Source organism: Alnus glutinosa, chromosome 11 (genome assembly GCF_958979055.1).
Source record: "Alnus glutinosa chromosome 11, dhAlnGlut1.1, whole genome shotgun sequence".
Lineage (NCBI taxonomy): Eukaryota > Viridiplantae > Streptophyta > Magnoliopsida > Fagales > Betulaceae > Alnus > Alnus glutinosa.
In genome coordinates this window covers 23,043,515-23,064,972 of record NC_084896.1, presented here as the reverse complement: position 1 = coordinate 23,064,972, position 21,458 = coordinate 23,043,515, and the positions used below count along the sequence as shown (strand labels likewise).

The following is a 21,458-nucleotide window of genomic DNA, read 5'->3' as shown; positions in this document are numbered from 1 at the left end:
GATCTTAATCATGAAATTTAACATTTAGGCCATTTATAAAAGTTCTACATTCTCGTGAACCATAACTTAACCATCAAGAAATTTAGCTATCAAGAAAACTGATCAACTAATAAGGAAACTTAGCTTAGCTAATAAGGAAACTTAGCTTAGCTATTAAGAAAACTCAGCTAGTCAGAAAACTTAAATCAAAATTTATATTTTCCTTGGGCCTTCAATTTTTTTCCCTGGGTGTAACATTTACTCTTCAAAAATAAACAAGTCAATGATTTGCTCTAAGTAAACTCGAATAAGATGAACAACTTTGGTACTTTTTGCTTCTTTGTGTGAAATATTGTCAAAGTTAATGCAAATAAAAATAAGGAAAAATTTTACTTAATCCTTTTGAGTTTTTTAGTTTTTTAACTTTGAAAAAATAATTACAAAAGTGATGAAAGTTTAAGATAATTATGTAAAATTTTTCCTAAAAATGAATTCAAAAACTAAAAAAAGTAAGAAAATCAACCTATCTTCGAGCACTAGCAAGGAGAATGGTTTCATGCTAATGAGCATTAATTACCATAAATATTTTGAGGTTGTATCTATCATTCTCTTTTCTTTTCTTTTCTTTTTTTTCTCGGTTTTAGATATTTTTGGTGTTGCATTATATTTTCAAAACAAGCCAAAAAGACTAAAAAACCAGTGAAAATTATTTTTAGAAGTGTTTAAAATAGGCTCATTATCTATTTGCGAATAGTAGATAATAAACGCACTTAAAAACCTTGCGGATGCGGATAGCAAAAAACTTACGCAGATACAGATATCTAAAAGTGATATCCGCATTTTGTAGATGCGGGTGCAGATATCGCAAATAACCGCATGAATATCCACATGTATACCCCAACTAAGAATGCTCTTAATTAGGACCCTTTAGTGCCGGTGAATTTTGGTTGAGTATTGGGACATAGAATGACCCAAAATGGGTTATGGAACAACCTATGGTCGATCACTGCCCGACAGTGATCGATCACCCGGTCTAGAAACTCATATTAGGATTTCTTGTGTTTAGGGTTTTTAAGATGTGTTTGTGGTTTGTGCTTAGATGAGTGGCTAATACTAAAGTGTGGACTTGCAAAACTGGAAGTTTGACCTTTCCAGATGTTTGTAGCGGGATTTGAGCATTTGAGATAAGTAATCGCTCATGAGAACGTCAAAACATTTTGTCATCACACATGGATATTTTATCTATAAAATAGCATTTTGATACCCATACCTTTCATAAAAATATGTTGCGAGTCTTAACACTTTATAAACGTTGATTAATAAATATTAAATTTAATCATTTAAATAGTTTAGAAGTAATTGAATAATAATAATAATAATAATTATAATTATAATAATAATAAAACTAATTGGCTAAAGATAGAGGTGATTAGAAATCTCCTTGCATTCGTGAACGAAATTTAAGATTAAATCCATCTCTATTCTGGATAAATTATTTAAGAGTTGCAGATATTATCTATTAACTGAATTTTTTAAGTCAAAGAACTTTACAAAAAAAAAATCAATATCAAGTTTTTTTTTTTTTTTTTTTACAAAAAAGTGTTTTATGCTGACGTGGCAGATTCACTGGATTTAATACACGTGGCGAGAACTAAGGGATGTATTCGGTTTTATTTTATTTTTTATCCGGATCGCATAAAACATTAAAAACCCACGCTCAGTCTCCTACCCCGTCGTTTATAGGTTTCAGACCTTCAGTTTTCCAATCGAATTCCTCTTTTGCTTGTTTCCCATGGCAACCATGAAACTGAGAATAAGATCCCTCGAATCCAAACAGACCCTGAAAATCGAAATACCCACTCCCTCTACTCTCCAACAACTCAAGCAAACCCTATCTCAATCAATCTCGTCTTCCTCTTCCTCTTCTATCCATCTCTCCCTCAATCGCAAGGACGAGCTCCACGCGTCCTCACCCGAAGCGTCCCTCCAGTCCCTCGGTATCACCTCCGGTGACCTTATCTTCTTCACCCTCAACCCCACTGGCTTCTCCTCCTCTTCGCAAATCCTAACGCCCAATTCCAATTCCAATTCCGTACAACAACCTCCTCAAACCTTGGCTCCAAATTTCCCAAATCTAGAAAACCCATCTGAAATTCCTCGAGAATCTAAAACCCTAGAACAAATTCATTCACATCAATACACCCCAATTGGAGATTTGTCCGTACAAGGGCCTGAGATTGCAGACTCCGATATGAGCGATTCGAAGAGTTTTCAGGAACAGGACGAGTCTGTAGTTGTTTTGAATTCGGAAAACGAAGGAACCCTAGAATTTTCCGGTGCTGAAACGATGGGGGTGGATGATGGGTCGGTTTCAATGGGGAAGAAGTTTTCGGAGCGTTGTTTTCTGAGGAGGGTGCTGAGCAAGGAGCTAGGCGACTATGGTGGTGACCTCGCGCTGTTGGTGATTGCGGTTCACGCGGTTTTTTTGGAGTCCGGTTTCGTCGGATTCGATTCGGTCTCGGGCATGCGGGTCGACCGGTTCCACCTTGCGGATGAGTGGCCTTCGAAGGCTTTCACGGTGTCGCTCTGGTATACTCTGCCTGAGCTTCTAGGACATGGCTATAGTAATTTTGGTAATGTGGTTGAAAATGTTGTTTTGAAGTTTCAGAGTTTAGGGCACTTCGTCGTGATCCATGGGTCTTTGGCTAAGGGCGGGTCGGGGTTGTATCGAGTGCGTTTGAATAAGAATCGGTTTGTGCCGGCGATCAGTTTAGCTAATAGTGACTCGGTTGATAGCATTAGCGAAGAAAATGGGTACCCGGAAAGTGAGATTTTTGAGTTTTGGAAGATCGTGAAGGATGGGCTCGTATTGCCACTTTTGATTGATCTTTGTGAAAAGACTGGTCTCTGCCCTCCACCGTGCTTTATGCGCCTTCCCGCGGATCTTAAACTTAAGATTTTGGAATCTCTTCAGGGTGTCGATCTCGCGAGGGTGGGATGTGTGTGTTCCGAATTGAATTATTTGTCTTCAAATAATGGGTTGTGGAAACGGAAATTTGATGAGGAATTTGGACGAGCGGCGGGAGCGGAGGGATTTGTTCAATGGAAGGCTAGGTTTGCTTTGTCTTGGGAGAGCAGGAAGAAGAGGATGATTAAACTTGGCCGGCAGATAGTGTTTCGTCCGAGGCCTGTTTTCTTCCATGAGAATCCATTTGGCGCTCCTATGGTGGGCGGAGATCATGACCGAATGCCGGGTCTTGGCGTAGCTTCTCCATTCGGAACATCTAGAGGGGTTCAGCGGCTTCGACCACCACGGCTGTACTTAACGCCCTATTGCCGTCTAGGAGGATCCAATGTCTAGTGGTCCGGTGCTGCAACTGAATCCTGGGATTTAGCCAAAAGTCTTTTTTATGTATATAAATAAGTCTCACGTTCGACATACCAATAGAATGAGGGGTCACAGGAGGACAGTATGCTTTGAAAGTTTCTGCTGGTTTTGACGTTTACAGGGAGGAGCTCAGGTTTCGTTATTGTGGGTAGCGTTAATGACTTTTGGAAGAATTGAAGTTGTGTTTCTTAGTAGTGGTATTTTTAAGTGCAGTTTTGTTCTAGTTTACAGGTACATTTGGTGTAGTGATTTTTTTTTTTTGGTCATAATTTTCTTGTTTTTCTGCTATCAAATTGATTATTGAGCTTGATTCTGTTAAAATAGAAGTTTTACCCACTTAAAAAAAAGGTTTTTACCAAATGGGTTTGGTTGAACTGACAAGATTATATGCTTTTTAATACTGGGTAGTGAAAATAAAGAAAAACAAGAAGGATTCGAGGTTATTTTAGTAGTGAAAACCTTAAACCGTTATGGCTGTTGCTAATGAATGAGGCCATTGCACTCACTTATTGAGAGCTCAGCGTGTGCTTTGTTCAAGGTTTTGGTAATTTTTATTGGAAATTTGAGGAGACCCATTAACGAGGTAATTCCCTACTGAAGAAGAAGCTATCTGAAGCGGCGGGGAGGGAGGTAGTTTTATGGTTCATCGAAGAAAAAGCAAATGACATTATAAACAGGTATGTATGCTATCAAAATTATACATTGCATTAGATTTTTTTAACATTGCATTTTGGATGTTTGATTTATGTGCCCACATGTTTTGTCAAGAATTTCTACCCATGAATTTATTGAATCGCTTATATCTTCTCTGTTTCTGGCCATTCTTTGTAGCTGTATAAATAGATTCTTAAACTCTGTTCTGGAATAGTGGCGTGACTGCCTGATAATTGTGAATAATACAGCAGAAGGCCATGCTCAGTTTAAATTGTTTTCATCACAGACATGACAGTAATTTTTGGGCTCAAAATTTTTAAAATCATATAGTAAAGGTGTGCGTGCTTTATTGCAACCATGTGACTGTCGGTTTGAGTCCTGAAGTGGTCGAAGGCCATTGTTTTGGTAGCAATGAGGTCTCAAATTCAAATTAGTGGTCGGATTCTAAAGCCTACACTTTTGGAGGCTAAGTCTCCTTTGAGACTTTCTTTCTAGATTAACCGGCTATGCCTTATTGAAGGGGATTTTTTTTGAGTCTTTCCATGGACTGTGTATATTAGCCCAGTAGCTTCTTATTAATGGGGAAAAAATATTATGTCTTAGATATCGGAAGTATTCTTCTTTGTTAGCTTTTTATTTCTTGTAAGCTGTCACAGTTGTCATGTGGACTTGATGTTTATAATTCTTTTTCTTTGAAGGCTTGTGTGGTGCAGCCCAAATCAGAAATGGACCTCCAGTTCGAATCAACCAAGCTGAGCACCCCTTGCGGTTTTGTTAGTGCGATAGTCGTATGTGTTACAACTTTTGGAACAATAGCTCTTCTTAAAACCTGATGCTACATTTGATGGTTACCTAGCTGATATTGTGCCTCTGTTTGCTGGCTTCATTTCCATTTTGGGAGATTATGAGGTATGCTATATGTACCTTCTCATCATACTCTACTATACATATCTTATGTTACTGTATGACTTTTGATTTAGAATTATTGTTGTTTTAACTGGTACTTTCCATTTATCCTGTAACTCCTGTTTGCTTGGATGAATAACTACTCGTATCATGGAGGTCTCAATAATTTGTATTCTAACATTCTGAATGCAGATCCAATATTGAAGACTAATCAGAGAGATGAAAGATATGGTAGTGCGAAATTGCAAAGTTCTTCTACTACTTTTATGTTGTATCTTGCTAAAAGAGGTGCCCAAACACTAAAGAAGAATGAAAGTTTTGCATGTTTTTAGATATTTTTGGGACATTATGAATGTTTCAATATGTTCATTTTGAGGAATTATATGTCTTGGGTCGGAATGGAATGTTATCCTCCCTTCCTATTTTTTAAGGAAGCTATTTTATCTAGGGATACTCTTAGAAGTGAGACATCCATGTCTATATTGAGGTCAAACCCATTCACAGCGTGTAGAAGTAGGGTCTAGGGATTATGTATTACAAGTTGTAGTTGCTCTGAATGTGTAAGTATCTCTCCTACTTGTTTTGAGCATGCTGAAAAATTTGGGACTGAGACTTGTTTGGAGCCTATTGTACTTCAAAGTTCAGGACCGAATGTTGGAAAACCTGTGAAAGTCTAGGGACTATAATAGTAACTACATCAGTTTGGGAAGAAAGTTTGAATATGCTAAAAATTGTAAATAAGGGTCTCATGAGGTGTAACTTCTAATAATACAGAACTAACGAAGGAAGAGGTAAAATAACCTTGTTATGGTGGGGTTGCAATTTCTCATCAAAAGAAGCATGTGCTCTTATTCTTGAATATTTGCACTTATATGGGGTTACTGCAAATAATCTGGAAACCATTGGCAGTAGTCATTCATAATCTTAAAACGGGTTTATTTGGTAATCAAATGGCATTGTGTTTGCTTATTGTAAAAGTGTTATATAACCTGGACCGTTCAACAAAATTGTAGAAGTTCTGTGAGATTGGATTTTAAGCAACGGAATGTAACTTATGTTTTATCTGCTTTGTGGCAACACCTCTCTCCATGTACGATATATTGAAGGCCGTATTTTTTCTGTTTTTGCAGATGGCCACCAGGGTAACAGAAGCTCGATATGGTGTCAAACTTGGCCCATCTTTTCTTGTGCCATTCAATTGGACGGTGTTCCTGGGAGTGATGAATAACTATGAATCTTTGCTTCCAAATAACAGAGCTCTTTTTGATATTCCAGTGGCACACACGGCTATTACATGTTTGACATCTCTTGTGCACGCACGGCTATTGTAGCTGATGGCAGCTTCAATGGTGACGACAATGCTTTGTAAGTTTTCTAAAGTGCCTTTCCTTTCTGAAAGGGAATAGAAGACATACTTATCAAAAAGAAAGAGAATAGAAGACATAATGTATTATCCACAAGCAATCTTTGCAGCCCTGCTTTCTTTTGTGATATAATATGGATATGGCTGTAGAAGTTAGTTGCTAGGGGTTCTAACTTGTTAGTATTATACCTTGCTTACATTAATTGGGTGCCAACAATGGAGTTGTCAAAAGAAGTTTCACATGTCAGCCTCCAAAAGTTACAACCTTGGGGAGACTATTGTTTTAGTATCAAATTATGATCAAGAGAGATGGGAAAGACCTTTAACCTGTTTGCATTGTAGCTCTGCTTTCTATTGGGCTTGACGATCGTGATATATATGGATATGGCTGTAGAAATTAGTTGATAGGGGTTCTAGTCGGTTAGCTGGTTAAAATAACACGATTTTAAAAAGTAAAACTGCGATTTTATCAAACACGGATTTTTTTTTTTTTTTTTTTTTTTTTTTGGCATTTCAACCATTTCTTATTATACGGATTTTCTTCATGGGCTTTGACCGAACAGCTAGAGTTGTGGTTGTCTCCTAAGAAGAGAGAGAGAGAGAGAGATTGAGATCTCAAGGAAATGGGGTCAACGCTGAACGGATCAATCGGAGCCATGGTGGAATCGGACGACGACAGCGGAACGAACTCCTTGATGTCGATGAATTTCGAGTTAGCAGAGGCACTGGAGCGCATTTGAAGCCTGACAGACTTCGAGGCCATGACCCAAACCTGGACTTGGACAACCTCCTCTCGTAGCGCTCCAACCTCGACAAGCAGCTTGTCCACCTCCAGAAGTTTGCCAAGGTCCTCGACATCATGGCCGCGAACTCCCAGCACATGGTGGCCAGCGTGTCGTCCACCTGCGACCTGGCCGACCAGGTCAGTCGCAAGGTCCACGAGCTTGACCTTGTGGTGTCAACTCCACTCCTCCTCATCGACGCCATTGTCAACCGCTCTAGCTGCATTGATGGCGTCAAGAAGGCCCTGGAGACTGAGGACTTCGAGTCGGCTGCCAAGTACGTCCACACCTTCCTCCAGATCGACGCCAAATACAAGGACTCCGGATCCGATCATAGGGACTAGATGCTCGCCGCCAAGGACCGGACCAGCGTGATGCCTGCCATCCAAAAAAAAACTAAAACGCTGCATCTGATTTTCGCGATGTGACACCTGCCATCCAACAAAACACTTCTTACGCCTTGGAAAAAAACAAAAAAGTATTGTGGGACAAAACAAAATGCGTCTGACACCTTGGAATTTGGGTTTTGACGTTGAAATTTTGGGTAATTCGGGTTAAAAATGGGGTTGAATTCGGGTTAAATGCGGGTTGTATTAAACCCGAACATTGTAGCAAGTAGATTTTTTATTTTTTTATTTTTTATTTTTTATTTTTTAACTTACATCCAAACGTGCCATAAGGAACTTAGAAATACTCTTCTTCCTCAAGGAAAAATCTTGGTTTTGTCCATGCGTGCATAATTAAAACAACTACTCATGACTTAGCTTAAGTTAATTCTTCAAAAGCTTGAGGTCTTCTACCAAACTCTTGGATAATAATAATATAGGCACGCATACTTGTTGATGATAACAGCTTCCTTACCGACACCTGTAAAATTAACCACAATTTTGCACGTAGATATGTGAGTTCACAACTCAGCAAGGAAAAACATTTTGACTTTAATGTGTCTGATACAAGCTCCTCTTTCATTTTAAAATCTAACTAGTGTTTACTATACAATTGTTACTCAAGCATGGTTTTCACAAAAGGAGTTTATCAAATGTCATAGCTGCTCACAAATCACATAAAACATAGAAGTTTTATACGTATGTAATAAAATTAAAACATCATTTCCTTTGCATTATCTTTACTACGTATATAACTTCGTACCCATAGCTTGAAGTAGTAAAATAGTCAATATCAAATGGTAATATAAGCCAATAGTTATGAAAACTTAACGAGAGCAAAACACTTGCAGATATCAATGGAAACAATAGGATGAGAGATTAACTCATTTTCATAATAATTACGTGTCTCCTTAATTATTTTTTTTTTGAAATTATTATTTATTCATAAAATATTATAATTTTGTCTTAATCTCAAAAATAAAACCTCTTTATTAGGAGTGTATTACACTTTCTGTGGATAAACATATTACAAATAACATGACTCACTATCACAAATAATAACATTTTATTGCAAAGTCCATAAATTTGTATTCACCATTTTTCTTAACTCCTTTATTCTCCATTGACCAAGACCTTATTTCCTCTCATAGAGGAACTTTTATGCAGGCCCCATAGTTTGCAGAATCTCTCCAAGTCTTTCTTTCTTTTCTCAATAATAATATTCTCAAATATCTTTCTTTAAATGCTAGAAGACAAGGGAATGAAAAACTTATGAAATTTCACATTCAGGCCGTTTATAAAAGTTCTACAAGCTCACGAACCATTACTTAACCATCAATAAAAAATTTAGCTATTAAGAAAACTCAACTACTTGAAGACCATCTCCAACAGAATAAGCAATTGGCTTATAATAATCAAATTTAACTATTATGAATCATTTTTCGTCTTTAGCAAAATAGGGAGAACAGAATTTTTCATTCTAGTGTGAATAGTAAATAGGCAAAAGAGCCTATTCACTATTCACATTACAAACAGTTTTTTATTATTTTCTCTCTCTTCCGTTCCTTCTTTCACACTCTCTCTCTCTCCATCTTTCTTTCACTCTCTTCGCAAAAACTAGTATTTAAAAAAAATAAAGAGTAGAATAGAAAATCTGTTGGAGAGAGTATAGAAAAAGAGTAATGCTACTTGCACACACTTTGTACACAAAATTCTACGTGACACTTGTTTTAATTTTTTTTTTAAATATCATTTTCCCTCCTAATGCCTTTTAAACAAGTGTCAATCGTAGAATTTTATGTACAAAGTGTGTATAAGAAACATTACTTATAAAAAATAATAATAGCTAAAATAGAGAATTGTATTTTTTCAATAGTTACTTTGGCTATTATTGGTGGAGAAGTTTAAATAAACTTAGCTTAGCTATTAAGAAAAGATTAACTCAAAATTTATATTTTCCTTGGGCCTTCAATTTTTTTCCTGGGTGTAAAATTTACTCTTAAAAAATAAACAAGTCAATGATTTGCTCCAAGTAAACTCGAATAAGATTAACAAATTTGGTACCGTAGCGAATATTTTTGGCCTCTTTGTGTGAAATATTGTCAATTCTTTTGGGTTTTCACTTAATTCTTTTGGGTTTTCATTATTTTTACAATTATTTTCAAAGTTTAAAAACTCTAATTCAGTGTATCAAACTTTTTTTTAAAAAAAAAAAATCAAATTCCTTCAAATCAAGACACCCAGGTGGAGATTTGTCCGTACAAAGGCCTGAGATTGCAGACTCCGATATGAGCGATTCGAAGAGTTTTCAGGAACAGGATGGTTCTGTGGTTTTGAATTCGGAGAACGAAGGAACCCGAGAATTTTCCTGTGCTGAAACGATGGGGGTGGATGATGGGTCGGTTTCAACGGGGAAGAAGTTTTCGGAGCGGAGCAAGGAGCTGGGCGACTATGGTGGCGACCACTCGCTGTTGGTGATCGCCGTTCATGCTGTTTTTTTGGAGTCCGGCTTCGTTGGATTCGATTCCGTCTCGGGCATGCGGGTCGACCGGTTTCACCTTGCGGACGAGTGGCCTTCGAACGCGTTCTCGGTCTCGCTCTGGTATACTCTGCCTGAGCTTCTAGGACATGGCTATTGTAATTTTGGTAATGTGGTTGAAAGTGTTTTTTTGAAGTTTCAGAGTTTAGGGCACTTCGTCATTATCTATGGGTCTTTGGCTAAGGGCGGCGGGTCGGGGTTGCATCGGGTGTGTTTGAATGAGAATAGGTTTGTGCCGGCGATCAGTTTAGCTAATAATAGTGACTCGGTTGATAGCATTAACGAAGAAGATGGGTACCCAGAAAGTGAGATTTTTGAGTTTTGGAAGATGGTGAAGGATGGGCTTGTATTGCCACTTTTGATTGATCTTTGTGAAAAGACTGGTCTCGCCCCTCCACCGTGCTTTATGCGCCTCCCCGCGGAGCTTCAACTTAAGATTTTGGAATCTCTTCACGGTGTCGATCTCGCAATGGTGGGATGCGTGTGTTCCGAATTGAGGTATTTGTCTTCACGTGATGAGTTGTGGAAACGGAAATTTGATGAGGAGTTTGGACGAGCGAAGGGAGCGCAGGGATTTGATCAATGGAAGGCTAGGTTTGCTTCGTTTTGGGGGAGAAGCAAGAAGAGGAAGAAGGAAAAACTTGGCCGGTATAGAGTTGAAAGGCTTTTTCTCATCCAGGAGGATCCATTTAGCGCTCCTATGGTGGGCGGAGATCATGACCGGATGCCGGGTCTTGCCGTAGCTTCTCCTTTCAGAACATCCAGAGGGGTTCAGCGGCTTCGACTGCCGCGGCTGAACTTAACGCCCCATTGTCGTCTAGGAGGATCCAATGTCTAGTGGTCCGGTGCTGCAACTGAACCCTGGAATTTAACCAAAAGTCTTTTTTATGTATATAAATAAGTCTCACGTTTGACATACCAATAGAATGAGGGGTCACAGGAGGACAGTTGAATGCTTTGAAAGTTCCTGCTGGTTTTGACGTTTATAGGGAGGAGCTCAGGTATCGTCATTGTGGGTAGTGTTTATGACTTTACTTTTGGAAGAATTGAAAGTTTTGTTTCTTAGTAGTGGTACTTTTAAGTGCAGTTTTGTTCTAATTTACAGGTACATTTGGTGTGGTGATTTTTTTTTTTTTTTGGTCATAATTTTCTTGTTTTACTGCTATCAAATTGATTATTGAGCTTGATTCTGTTAAAATTGAAGTTTTACCCACTTAAAAAGAAAAGAAAAGAAGTTTTTACCAAATGGGTATGGTTGAACTGACAAGATTATATGCTTTTTAATACTGGGTAGTGAAAATAAAGAAAAACAAGAAGGATTCAAGGTTATTTTAGTAGTGAAAACCTTAAACCGTTATGGTTGTTGCTAATGAATGAGGTTATTTTAGTTGTAGTTGCTCTGAATGTGTTAAGTATCTCTCCTACTTGTTTTGAGCATGCTGGAAAATTTGGGACTGAGACTTGTTTGGAGCCTATTATACTTCAAAGTTCAGGACCGAATGTTGGAAAACCTGTGTAAGTCTAGGGACTATAATAGTAACTACATCAGTTTGGGAAGAAAGTTTGAATATGCTAAAAATTGTAAATAAGGGTCTCATGGGGTGTAACTTCTAATAATACAGACTAATGAAGGGAGAATAAGGTAAAATAACCTTGTTATGGTGGGGTTGCAATGTCTCATCAAAAGAAGCATGTGCTCTTATTCTTGAATATTTGCACTTATATGGGGTTACTGCAAATAATCTGGAAACCATTGGCTGTAGTCATTCCTAATCATAAAACTGGTTTATTTGGTAATCAAATGGCATTGTGTGTGCTTATTGTAAAAGTGGTATATAACCTGGACTGTTCAACAAAATTGTAGAAGTTCTGTGAGATTGGGATTTAAGCAACGAAATGTAACTTATGCTTTATCTGCTTTGTGGCAACTGGCAACACCTCTCTGCATGTACAATGTATTGAAGGCCGTATTTTCTGTTTTTGCAGATAGCCACCAGGGTAACAGAAGCTCGATATGGTGTCAAACTTGGCCCATCCTTCCTTGTGCCATTCAATTGGACAGGGTTCCTGGGAGTGATGAATAACTATGAATCTTTGCTTCCAAATAAGAGAGCTTTTTTGATATTCCAGTGGCACGCACGGCTATTGCATGTTTGACATCTCTTGTGCACGCATGGCTATTGTAGCTGATGGCAGCTTCAATGGAGTCGACAATGCTTTGTAAGTTTTCTAAAGTGCCTTTCCTTTCTGAAAGGGAATAGAAGGCATATCAAAAAGAAAGAGAATAGAGGACATATTGTATTATGCACAAGCAATATTTGCAGCTCTGCTTTCTTTTGTGATATAACATGGATATGGCTGTAGAATTAGTTGGTAGTGGTTCTAACTTGTTAGTATTATACCTTGCTTACATTAATTGGGTGCCAACAATGGAGTTGTCAAAAGAAGTTTCACATATGAGCCTCCAAATTGTTTTAGTGTCAAATTATGATTAAGAGAGATGGGAAAGACCTTTAACCTGTTAGCATTGTAGCTCTGCTTTCTATTGGGCCTGACGATTGTGATATATATGGATATGACTGTAGAAATTAGTTGATAGGGGTTCTAGTCGGTTAGTCAATTAAAATAACCCGATTTTAAAAAGTTAAACTGTGATTTAATTAAACACCTAAGGATTACTTTTTTCAATTTAATTTAATTCCCAAGACCTCTTTCCTTTGTTTTACGTTCCTATCCTTATATAATGAATTGAGTTCGAATAGGTATTTTGGATGCCACTATTGAAAGAGCCTTTTTGGGCTACATTTTCTACTACTCTGCCCATTCATAAAGTGTTTTACCCAGTTTAACAACTTTATAAGATAAAATAACATGACATGATGTAACATTGTGATCCTCTGCAAATTATTTGAATAAACAATAAATGTTTTACATGCTAAATGCTTTAGGAATTGGGAATAATATGAGCTATTTTCAATTTAATTTATAGCCATGTTAAATTACTAGTTATCCAAAAATTTTAAATTATATATATATATATATATATATATATATATATATATATATATATATATATATATATATATATATATATATGAATTTATTCATTTAATTAATACTTTAATGAGCCCCCACCAAGCAACGTTCTCTCACTTTTGCACTTTCTTTCCAAGTAAATTAACTTAGATGAGGCAAAAGCTTTAATTGAGGCAATTATGCCTTTTGATCCCGATGCAATGGTGTGGAAGACTTTTCTTGGTGCCTGTAGGAATTTTGCGTGACATTGAATTAGCTAGTCAAGTAGCAAGCCTTTTGCTAGAGCTAGAGCCGGAAGAGCACTGCACAGTCTGCACTTATGCTCTCCTCTAGAGCATGTATGGGAGCCTTACGCAGTGGGATGAAAAGATTTTGATGCATGATTCTGATCATTTGAATAAGTGCAGTGATTTAAGACTAATGTTTATTCAAATCCTATTGTTTGAGTTAGTTGCTGCTCTCAATGGTGGAAAATTTGTCTTTACAAAGATGCAAATTCTTCTTCTGAATGGGAAAAAATATTTCAAGTTCAAATTTAAAAGCTGTAAATCTTGCTTGATTGGGTAATGCAATACTGTGCATGATATCATAATTTTTTTAAGCGTTTCAGGGTGGTAAAAACGTGCATGTTTGAGGAGGATTGCAAATCGTGCTTGAAGCACTAAAAAATGCCCGCACTGTGCCATTCCTTGTCAACTATTGAGCTCCAATTAAATGTTCTCTTATTTCATTGTGGAGCATGAATTGTTTTTACAAATATTGCTCACGAAGGATATATATCCTTCGACGAGATAATATCCCATTGTATAGTCATGACCATTGATTGAGTTAGTTGACCAGAGGAGTACGACCTTCAACCAGATTGGTAAATACATAAGACCGTTCTTACACATTAATGTCATTGTGAGACCCTGGTAACTCAAAAAACGCATGCCATATCCATATATCGTAGGACGCCATGACTTCGAAAAAGCATTTTTTGTCCATAGACCAGATTATATACCTCTCCAAGCATTTGAACAATTCTTCAACTTTCAATGTATGCAATTGATGCTCCCCAACATCTCTGAAAAATTCATGGCTTTCGCCAATTGCTAGCAATCTTGCAACGTCTTCCTAGTTTGGTGACCTCAAGTATTGGTGCGAAAAAATCGAAACTAACGCTTTAGCAAATAGTTTAAAACTCTCCATTACGGTGCTTTCTCCGATCAATTGATATTCATCCATAAAATCTGTTGTTACTCCATAAGCAAGCTTCTTAAGTGCTGCAACTATCTTATGTAGGAAAGAATGCCTAAGCCTTCCAACAACATTTATTCCTTGGAAATTGGACAAAATATGGTTTATGATCTTCTACTGCAAAGTAATTGCTAAGAAAAAGTTCACGACACATACGAACCCTCCTCCGAAATACATTGGAAAGATATACAGGTGGTTCAACAAAATAGGCACGAAAGAGGTTTTTTTGGTCTTGCAAAGAATTACTCCATATAGTGTTGCAGCGTCGATCAGAACCATAACAAGATCTTGATCCTCTTACACAATTCAATCATTCTTTTTTCATAGCAAAAGTTAAAATTATTTTCAACTCCTCATCAATGAGGAGTCATTTAGCAGGTCGTTGAATTCAATAATATGATCTATAGAATGACAACAAATAATGGTGAAAGAAAAATTTGGATTGAGATGGATGAAAATTAGAGAGAAAATAATTCTATCTATATTGAAAGTATATGATCGTTGGAGAATATAGCCGTCGGAAAATACGATCGATGAAAAATATGACTATTAGAAAGGTGACCATTGAAAAAAAAAAATGTTTGAAAAGTAACGGTTTGAAAAATATGATAGTTAGAAAAGAAATAATAAAGTAATTATAAAAAGAAAAAAAAATAAATAAAAAGTAAATAAAAAATATTTAAATGATATATATATATATATGGAGTGCATAATAGAAAAGTATAAAGTAATTTGATTTTTTTTTTTTTTAATTTGGATTGAAATTTACGAGAGTTACTTGAATGCTTATGCTTATATTCCTTTTGTTGTTCGAATTAGAAGTGTCTTAGATAATTATAATTTATTTTGTGTGTTTTAGAGCACTAGAATTTCTGCAAACTACAAACCCTTGTACACCCTACTTCCCAGCCCTAGGCTATATATTCTTGTTACTTGAATGCAGCAATATTTTACGGCTTAATATCTCAAGCACGTACCAGATAGATTAAGGGTAGTCCGAAAAAATTTGTTACTTTCAAAATCAATTTAAGAATTGAATATTAATAATTTTTGCCTTTTATTTTTTATTTTATTAATGAACTTATGGTTGATTTTAAGGAAAAAAAAAATAGTTAGAGTTATACAAAAATTATATTACATATTATGACTAACATTTAAATCCTAAACTTAATCTCAATGTTATCAATAAAGATAACTTATTACCTTTAAGTTATTCTAATTTAAATCCTAAGAAAATACTACTGCAAGACTCCTTCTGTCGTAAGATGGAGACCCGTAACACAACATTGACCGGATTCTTTCAAAAAATCTCCATCGGTAACCCGTGTGACCTTTAATATGAGCCCCTATAGAAATTTTAGTAGATATGTTTTCAAACCCTCCAATCTTGTTCCATGCAAGTTTTGTTAATGTGTTTTTATTTATATTTGAAAGATATCATGACGTGGTAAAAACTATTTTTATATTTTGAGACGTGTTAATTGTGTTCCAAGCGGTGTTTTGTATTTTGGATTTTTTTTTATATAATATTTTTGTTTTAAAAGTAGAAAAATAAAAATAAAATAGTAGTCGTCTGATTCATCGTTACATAATAGAGAAAATTGCACTATTGATCTCTATGGGTGGCCTAAATTACAAATCACTCCCTCTGATATCAAAATGAATTCAGAGATTCATGCGATTGGCTTAATTTATAAATCACTCCCTAAAGTCAAATTCCGTTAAAATTTTTGACTGATTCTGTAAAAGACCACACCATAGCCTCATCAGCGACAATAAAAAAATAAGTTTTATTTATTTATATTTTTAATAGATTTATATCTTTATATTAAGATTAACATGTGTCGTCATTTTATTGGTGCTGAAGTGGCGTTTAACAGAATCTGTCAAATTTTTTAACGAAATTTAACTCTAGGGAATGATTTGTAAATTAAGCTAATTATAAGGATCTCTGAATTCATTTTAATACTAAAATAAATAATTTATAATTTAAATCAACCACATAGACTAATAGATCATTTGTTCCACCGTAATACAATATGTTCTTTTGGTCGGAAATGCCCGGCTGAAATGGGCGCGTGACATGTGGTTTTTGACTTTGCGAGTGTATGTTGTGGGAGAAAGGTCATGTCGTATCTGGGACACCCAGAACTAAACGACATGCCCTTTCTTCGGCGTCACAAACTAACCAGAGCCACCAACCTCTCACTGACCCAGTGAGTGCACAGGTCCGTCACCGTCATGTCATTGTCGGTGACTCTCTCGGCCCCCTCGCTCTCCTCTTTCCCTCGATACCAACGGCGAAACCTTCCAACCAATTTCTCTTTCAAATCCTCCCTCTGTCAATTCCGCTCCTTGGAAACCCTCCCTCGTCTTCACGCTTCTAGACGGAACTCCAATTTCCCGCCGGTTCCTTTCCTTTCCCTCCCTCTCTGAATCCATTCCTTTCTTTCTTTTCTTCTTAATTTGTAACTAATTATCTAAATTTTTGGGTTTTAGGGCAGTGAAGGTCTTGGAGATGATCCTCGCAATTGGAGCCGTTCGATCGTGTCCGAGTTCGACGATGACGAGGATGAAGAGGAAGACGAGGACGAGGACGAAGATAGGAGTTTCGATCTGCTTGTTCGGTTTGTTCAGAACGTCTTCAAGAAGATCTCCAGGCGAGCCCGCAGGGCCGTACGATCAGTTTTGCCCATTGCTATTTCTACCAAACTGGTAAAACTCTCTCGCTTGGCCCCTTTAGCTCCGATTCTGCTCTAAAAGACAGACAAATAGAAATCTAAAGTAGCGATGTGCTTTTTTGTTTACGCAGGTCGGGTTTTCTGTCAATGGAGTCTTAGTTCTGGCATTTCTGTGGGTCTTGAAGGCATTTCTTGAGGTAATGATATCTCTGTATATATATGAATGTATTGCTTCGTTTTGTTGTTTTTAGTTCAGAAGTGGAAATTATGTAATTGGCATTTGGTGCTTGTGATTTGTTCTTATTACAAGTGCTTCTGTAGTCTACATTAGGCAATGGTTCTACTTGGTTTCAAGCTACTTGTGAAAATTTTACTGATTCTAACTTAAGTAGTAATTGCCAATTCTAAAAAGGAATTGAAGTAAGAAAAGTAAACAACTACATATGTGTGTGTGTGTGTGTGTGTGTGTGTGTGTGTGTGTGTTTGTGTTTGGAGAGGGGTTAGTGTTGGCTTCAGGACAAAGTTGTACAAGCTTTGCAAACACTAATGTATCAGTTTTATAGGTTGGATTGATAGATAAAGAGAGAGTTTAAATGCAAATCGGGACTGTGGAGGAATGACTTAGAGTCAGATGTTGCTGAGGTATGCCAAATCTAGATGGAAGGTGCAACTTTTGTAGTAGGAGTATGAGTCTAGAGTAGTGCTATTTATTAGACTATCATACAATTTGATGATATGGCAGTGAAAATCAGCCATTGAATTAGTAGCACTAGTAAAAAACAGAAAAACCAAGGGTTGATTTTCACTATTACGCATCTCAGTTGTATGACAACCGTATAACAGTCTATTAAATAGCATTACTCATGAGTCAAATTTGAGTTATGGTTATGGTTGGTGGGTGGAATAAATTTTTCATATCAACAACATTGTAGTAGCTAGCTTCTTAGAACAAGAGAGAGGTTGCTGGAAGGTTGCCCACATACTAAGCAGGGGTATTGATTTTAATTTTCAGTTTCTGCTCCTCGTGGGTCAGGGAGAGAGTTTACAGTACAGGAAAAAAAAAGTGGTCACTGCCAAATTTTGTTCAATGACCCAAATTGTTCATGTCTTTGATACATTCACTCACGTGCATGTGTATTAGGTTCTAGATTAATCTAGTCCACATTTCTGCGGACATGGGGTTATGACTAAATTTTGGTCTCCTTATCTTGTTCCTAGGGCTATATGGTGACAATGCACCATAAATTCCATTCGTATTTTACTTGTTTTTTTGTTTTTTTTTTTTGTTTTGTTTTTTGTTTTTTTGTTTTTGAAGTTTTTCAAGTGTATTATTTTCTGTGACAGCACCATGTTACGATGTGGCCATAAGCATGATCTACATCTTCGGTATAAAATGCAGAGTTGTCACATATGCCTCCAAATATCATATTTGTTCAAATGCATCAAGAATTTTCTGGCATTGCTATCGGTGGTGTCAATGTTGTTCATCAGCAGAACCAAGAATTTTTGCATGGAAGTCTGAACCTACGTAAATAAATAAATACGTAGATATAAATAGTAGTAGAGTAGAAAGCTAAATCATCTAGCCATCTAGGGGGTGAAAAAGTCATCATTGAGGGGCCAAGGTCTAGAAAATAATACTTTTATGAGGATTTTTTTTTAACAAAAATTGGGATTGCCAAAGACCCCCCCAACTGCTAAGGTAGGTCCGCCCCTTCTTCATGTTTATTTGGCCTATCTTACTTAGGGATTGTTATTTCTATCACTAAAAGGCATTTTTATAATTATTCATGAAGATTTTATTTCTAATTATTTTTTTATAAGTAATAAATTTTATAAGAAACGTAAGGCACCCCTACATGTACAGGGAGTATACACAGGAACATACGAAAACTGCCCACAAAAAACAGCCCACAAGAAAAAATCCAAACAAACCCAAATAAACCTTCATCCCTAAGACCCTCAAACCCGAAGAAAACACGAAACTGCCCGCTAGAGAAAGCCCAAAAAAACCCTCAACCGTAGGACCCTCAAACCTAGAAAACACAAGGAGCATACACGTTACAGTGCGTGAGCCTTGCTTTTCCTTCGCCGAGAAGACACGCTTGCATTACCATAATTAATGGAGCTATTTAGATTCCATAACTCCCTCATAGCTTTGTTCTTTGGACGCCCAAGCTTAACAAGCATCCGTAAACTCCAAGGAGGGATCCTTGACCTCTTCACCTTTCGACACCAGCGGGAATGTCTGAGGAGCTACAGCCCAAATAGGAGTGAGAAACAGCCTTCACTGCAGACACTGCAGACAAGGGAGGATCATCCACAATGGATAGAATAATCTCTAATAAACAATGGTCTGAGAGCTCATGTAAAGTCTTAGTAGTATGTATCTTGCCTGTTGTATAAGGTTGGGAGATTCTTGGCTATGCAGGGGAAATTTTTTTTATTTAATTTATTTATTGTTCCCGGTACTTTTTGTCATTTCCAATCATCTAAATTTGATTATGCATCCATGAATGTCTGGGCTCTCAAGTCCAATGTAGGAAGTAAGCAACTGTTTAATTTTATATCCTCGTCTATGCATATGATGTGGGTAATAGTCAACTGTAGGATAAGCTTAAAGAATAATGAATTTGTTCTTGTGATGCATTCCACATGATAACGGAGGCAGCAATGGGGTTAATGCAAGTATATGGCTTTTGTGGAAAGCTCAGTGGCGCCCTATGGTCTCTAAGATTGTGCTGCATCTAAGTTATGCAAATATTGTCATATTCCTGATGTGGCTTGAGCTGCAGTTATGCATACCGTTAATAAGATAAGAAACATGATATCCAGAGCTTGGTTTGTGGGTGAATGCTGCATTTCCTGTTTTTGGTATTTTTCTTTGAAGTAATCTGTGGTACTTTTTGTTGTTTGAGATTGATTTGGTCCCTGGACTTTTTTTAAAAAAAAATATAATTTGTTATTCATTTTCGCCGTGTGTGAAATCCAGGTTATTTGCACTCTTGGAAGTGTAGTGTTTGTAAGCATCTTACTTATTCGTGGGATATGGACTGGGATAACTTACTTACAAGAAGGCCGCCACCAGAAGGTGAATGAATTTGATGGTGATCACCGTGCATGGACGGGTACACAGCCTTCAACTTGATTTGTCCTTTCTAGGATTAGGAAATGTTAAAAAATGTCACACCGCACAACAATAAAGACATCCTTAATAAGAGGAGCTGTCAAAATCAAGGATGTTGGAAATTACTTTTGTGCTTTTGATGATACAACGATGGCGTTGTGCATGAAGATCTAGAAGAATTCATTCTCATTATCTTGTATCATATAGAGGAGATGAATAAGAGCTAAAATTATAGGTATGGATGCCAGGCAACCCCTGTATCATCACACATCAGATATACATGTATCTCATCAAGCTTGATCCTTGTGATTGGGTATTTATAAAAGAAATTTTGGGTCTGTTTAGTTTCTCAAACTTATTTAGCTACTTGGTCTTCATGTTGACCAGATGTTCTTTTATAATTCTATCCATTCTTAGTTGACTAGAGCAGCAACCCCAATTAAACCAACAAAGTGGCTTTCCAAGTTTTGCTTCATGGTTTGTGCTTTGTTTACTTTCACTCTGCTTTTGACTCTTCCCTGAAAATCAAGTGCTTCAATGTCTATTTTGCTTAGCATTTGACAGTACCACTTGCTTTGTCAGATTTAGCTTAGATGATGTAAAAAAAATTACAGCACATGCAGTTTTTTTAACGATTCAGATTTAATTTTAAGTTTTTTATGAAAAAGAGGAAGAGAATGAAATTAAATATTGACCGTTGAAAAAATTACGCACGTGCTGTAGTTTTTGTTTACAGCACCAAAGCCAGATCTTTCATTGCTCATTTGATGCCACTGCTAATGGGAGCCATCCCATAATTGATTCTCTAGGATAAAATTTCTTTCAAACTATCTATAAAAATGTCATGTGCCTATTTTACATGTAAGAAATTTTATTAAAAAAGTATGTGCCTATTTTAACTTTCTCCTTGCTATTTAAAAAATATGTGAGAGTGATTCTCACATGAAAAATGAACATGTGACATTTTTATAGATTGAGTTGAAGGAAATTTGTCATTTTCGATCGGTTTAAGAATTTACTCAAGTGATTCACCTGCAATATTCTTTCTTTTGTGCTGATTACTTTCTGTTTTGGTAAACGGATTCGTTCGCAAAGATGGGTTTTGCACAGATTGTTGCATCAAACAATATGGAGATTGGAGGGGCTCAGTATACATGAGACGCCCGTTAATTCCTTAATTAGTCATTAATCCTACTAAATGCTAAAATTATTTTAGCTTTTCTATCTGCCAAAAGTTCCACGTTCGCATTTACATAATTTGAAAACTGTTAGATCTATTACAACTCATTTATAACTTGCTGAAGTGTGTTAGCTAATTGTAAAAGAAGTATAGATCAGTTATAAATCTAGCATTATTTTATGTACTTATCAACAACTA

At 36.6% G+C, this 21,458-nt stretch overlaps 3 protein-coding genes across 6 annotated transcripts; all 3 read left to right on the top strand.

The window, feature by feature from the left end:
* The first annotated feature begins 1,708 nt into the window (after window positions 1–1,708).
* On the top strand, window positions 1,709–6,403 carry LOC133880980 (F-box protein SKIP22-like). 4 transcript variants are annotated; one of them, XM_062319950.1, is made up of 4 exons: window positions 1,709–3,598; window positions 3,906–4,044; window positions 4,720–4,930; window positions 6,058–6,403. In XM_062319950.1, the coding sequence occupies exon 1, from the start codon at window positions 1,772–1,774 to the stop codon at window positions 3,338–3,340; it is 1,569 nt and encodes a 522-aa protein (XP_062175934.1). In that variant the 5' UTR covers window positions 1,709–1,771; the 3' UTR covers window positions 3,341–3,598; window positions 3,906–4,044; window positions 4,720–4,930; window positions 6,058–6,403. The 4 variants fall into 4 exon arrangements, with proteins under 4 accessions (XP_062175934.1, XP_062175932.1, XP_062175933.1 ...); XM_062319948.1 differs by adding an exon at window positions 5,120–5,158 and having other exon boundaries at window positions 1,709–4,044; XM_062319949.1 differs by adding an exon at window positions 5,120–5,215 and having other exon boundaries at window positions 1,709–4,044.
* A 1,013-nt stretch (window positions 6,404–7,416) lies between these two features.
* LOC133881236 (F-box protein SKIP22-like) lies at window positions 7,417–12,457 on the top strand. The gene is made up of 3 exons (XM_062320171.1): window positions 7,417–7,443; window positions 9,528–10,998; window positions 11,984–12,457. Exons 1-2 carry the CDS (start codon window positions 7,417–7,419, stop codon window positions 10,833–10,835), a joined length of 1,335 nt encoding a protein of 444 aa, XP_062176155.1. The 3' UTR covers window positions 10,836–10,998; window positions 11,984–12,457.
* A 3,909-nt stretch (window positions 12,458–16,366) lies between these two features.
* LOC133880894 (protein SHORT HYPOCOTYL IN WHITE LIGHT 1) lies at window positions 16,367–20,418 on the top strand. Its single transcript, XM_062319851.1, has 4 exons — window positions 16,367–16,681; window positions 16,772–16,987; window positions 17,085–17,150; window positions 19,946–20,418. Exons 1-4 carry the CDS (start codon window positions 16,514–16,516, stop codon window positions 20,099–20,101), a joined length of 606 nt encoding a protein of 201 aa, XP_062175835.1. The 5' UTR covers window positions 16,367–16,513; the 3' UTR covers window positions 20,102–20,418.
* Window positions 20,419–21,458: the final 1,040 nt, after the last annotated feature.

Excerpts from the sequence above, each read along its gene's own strand:
- LOC133880980 (XM_062319950.1), top strand. The coding sequence starts at position 1,772 with ATGGCAACCATGAAACTGAGAATAAGATCCCTCGAATCCAAACAGACC.
- LOC133881236 (XM_062320171.1), top strand. The coding sequence starts at position 7,417 with ATGCTCGCCGCCAAGGACCGGACCAGC. Across the intron at positions 7,444-9,527 it reads CCGCCAAGGACCGGACCAGC|CGAATATTTTTGGCCTCTTT; the intron begins GTGATGCCTGCC and ends TTGGTACCGTAG.
- LOC133880894 (XM_062319851.1), top strand. The coding sequence starts at position 16,514 with ATGTCATTGTCGGTGACTCTCTCGGCCCCCTCGCTCTCCTCTTTCCCT. Across the intron at positions 16,682-16,771 it reads GGAACTCCAATTTCCCGCCG|GGCAGTGAAGGTCTTGGAGA; the intron begins GTTCCTTTCCTT and ends TTTGGGTTTTAG. Across the intron at positions 16,988-17,084 it reads TTGCTATTTCTACCAAACTG|GTCGGGTTTTCTGTCAATGG; the intron begins GTAAAACTCTCT and ends TTGTTTACGCAG.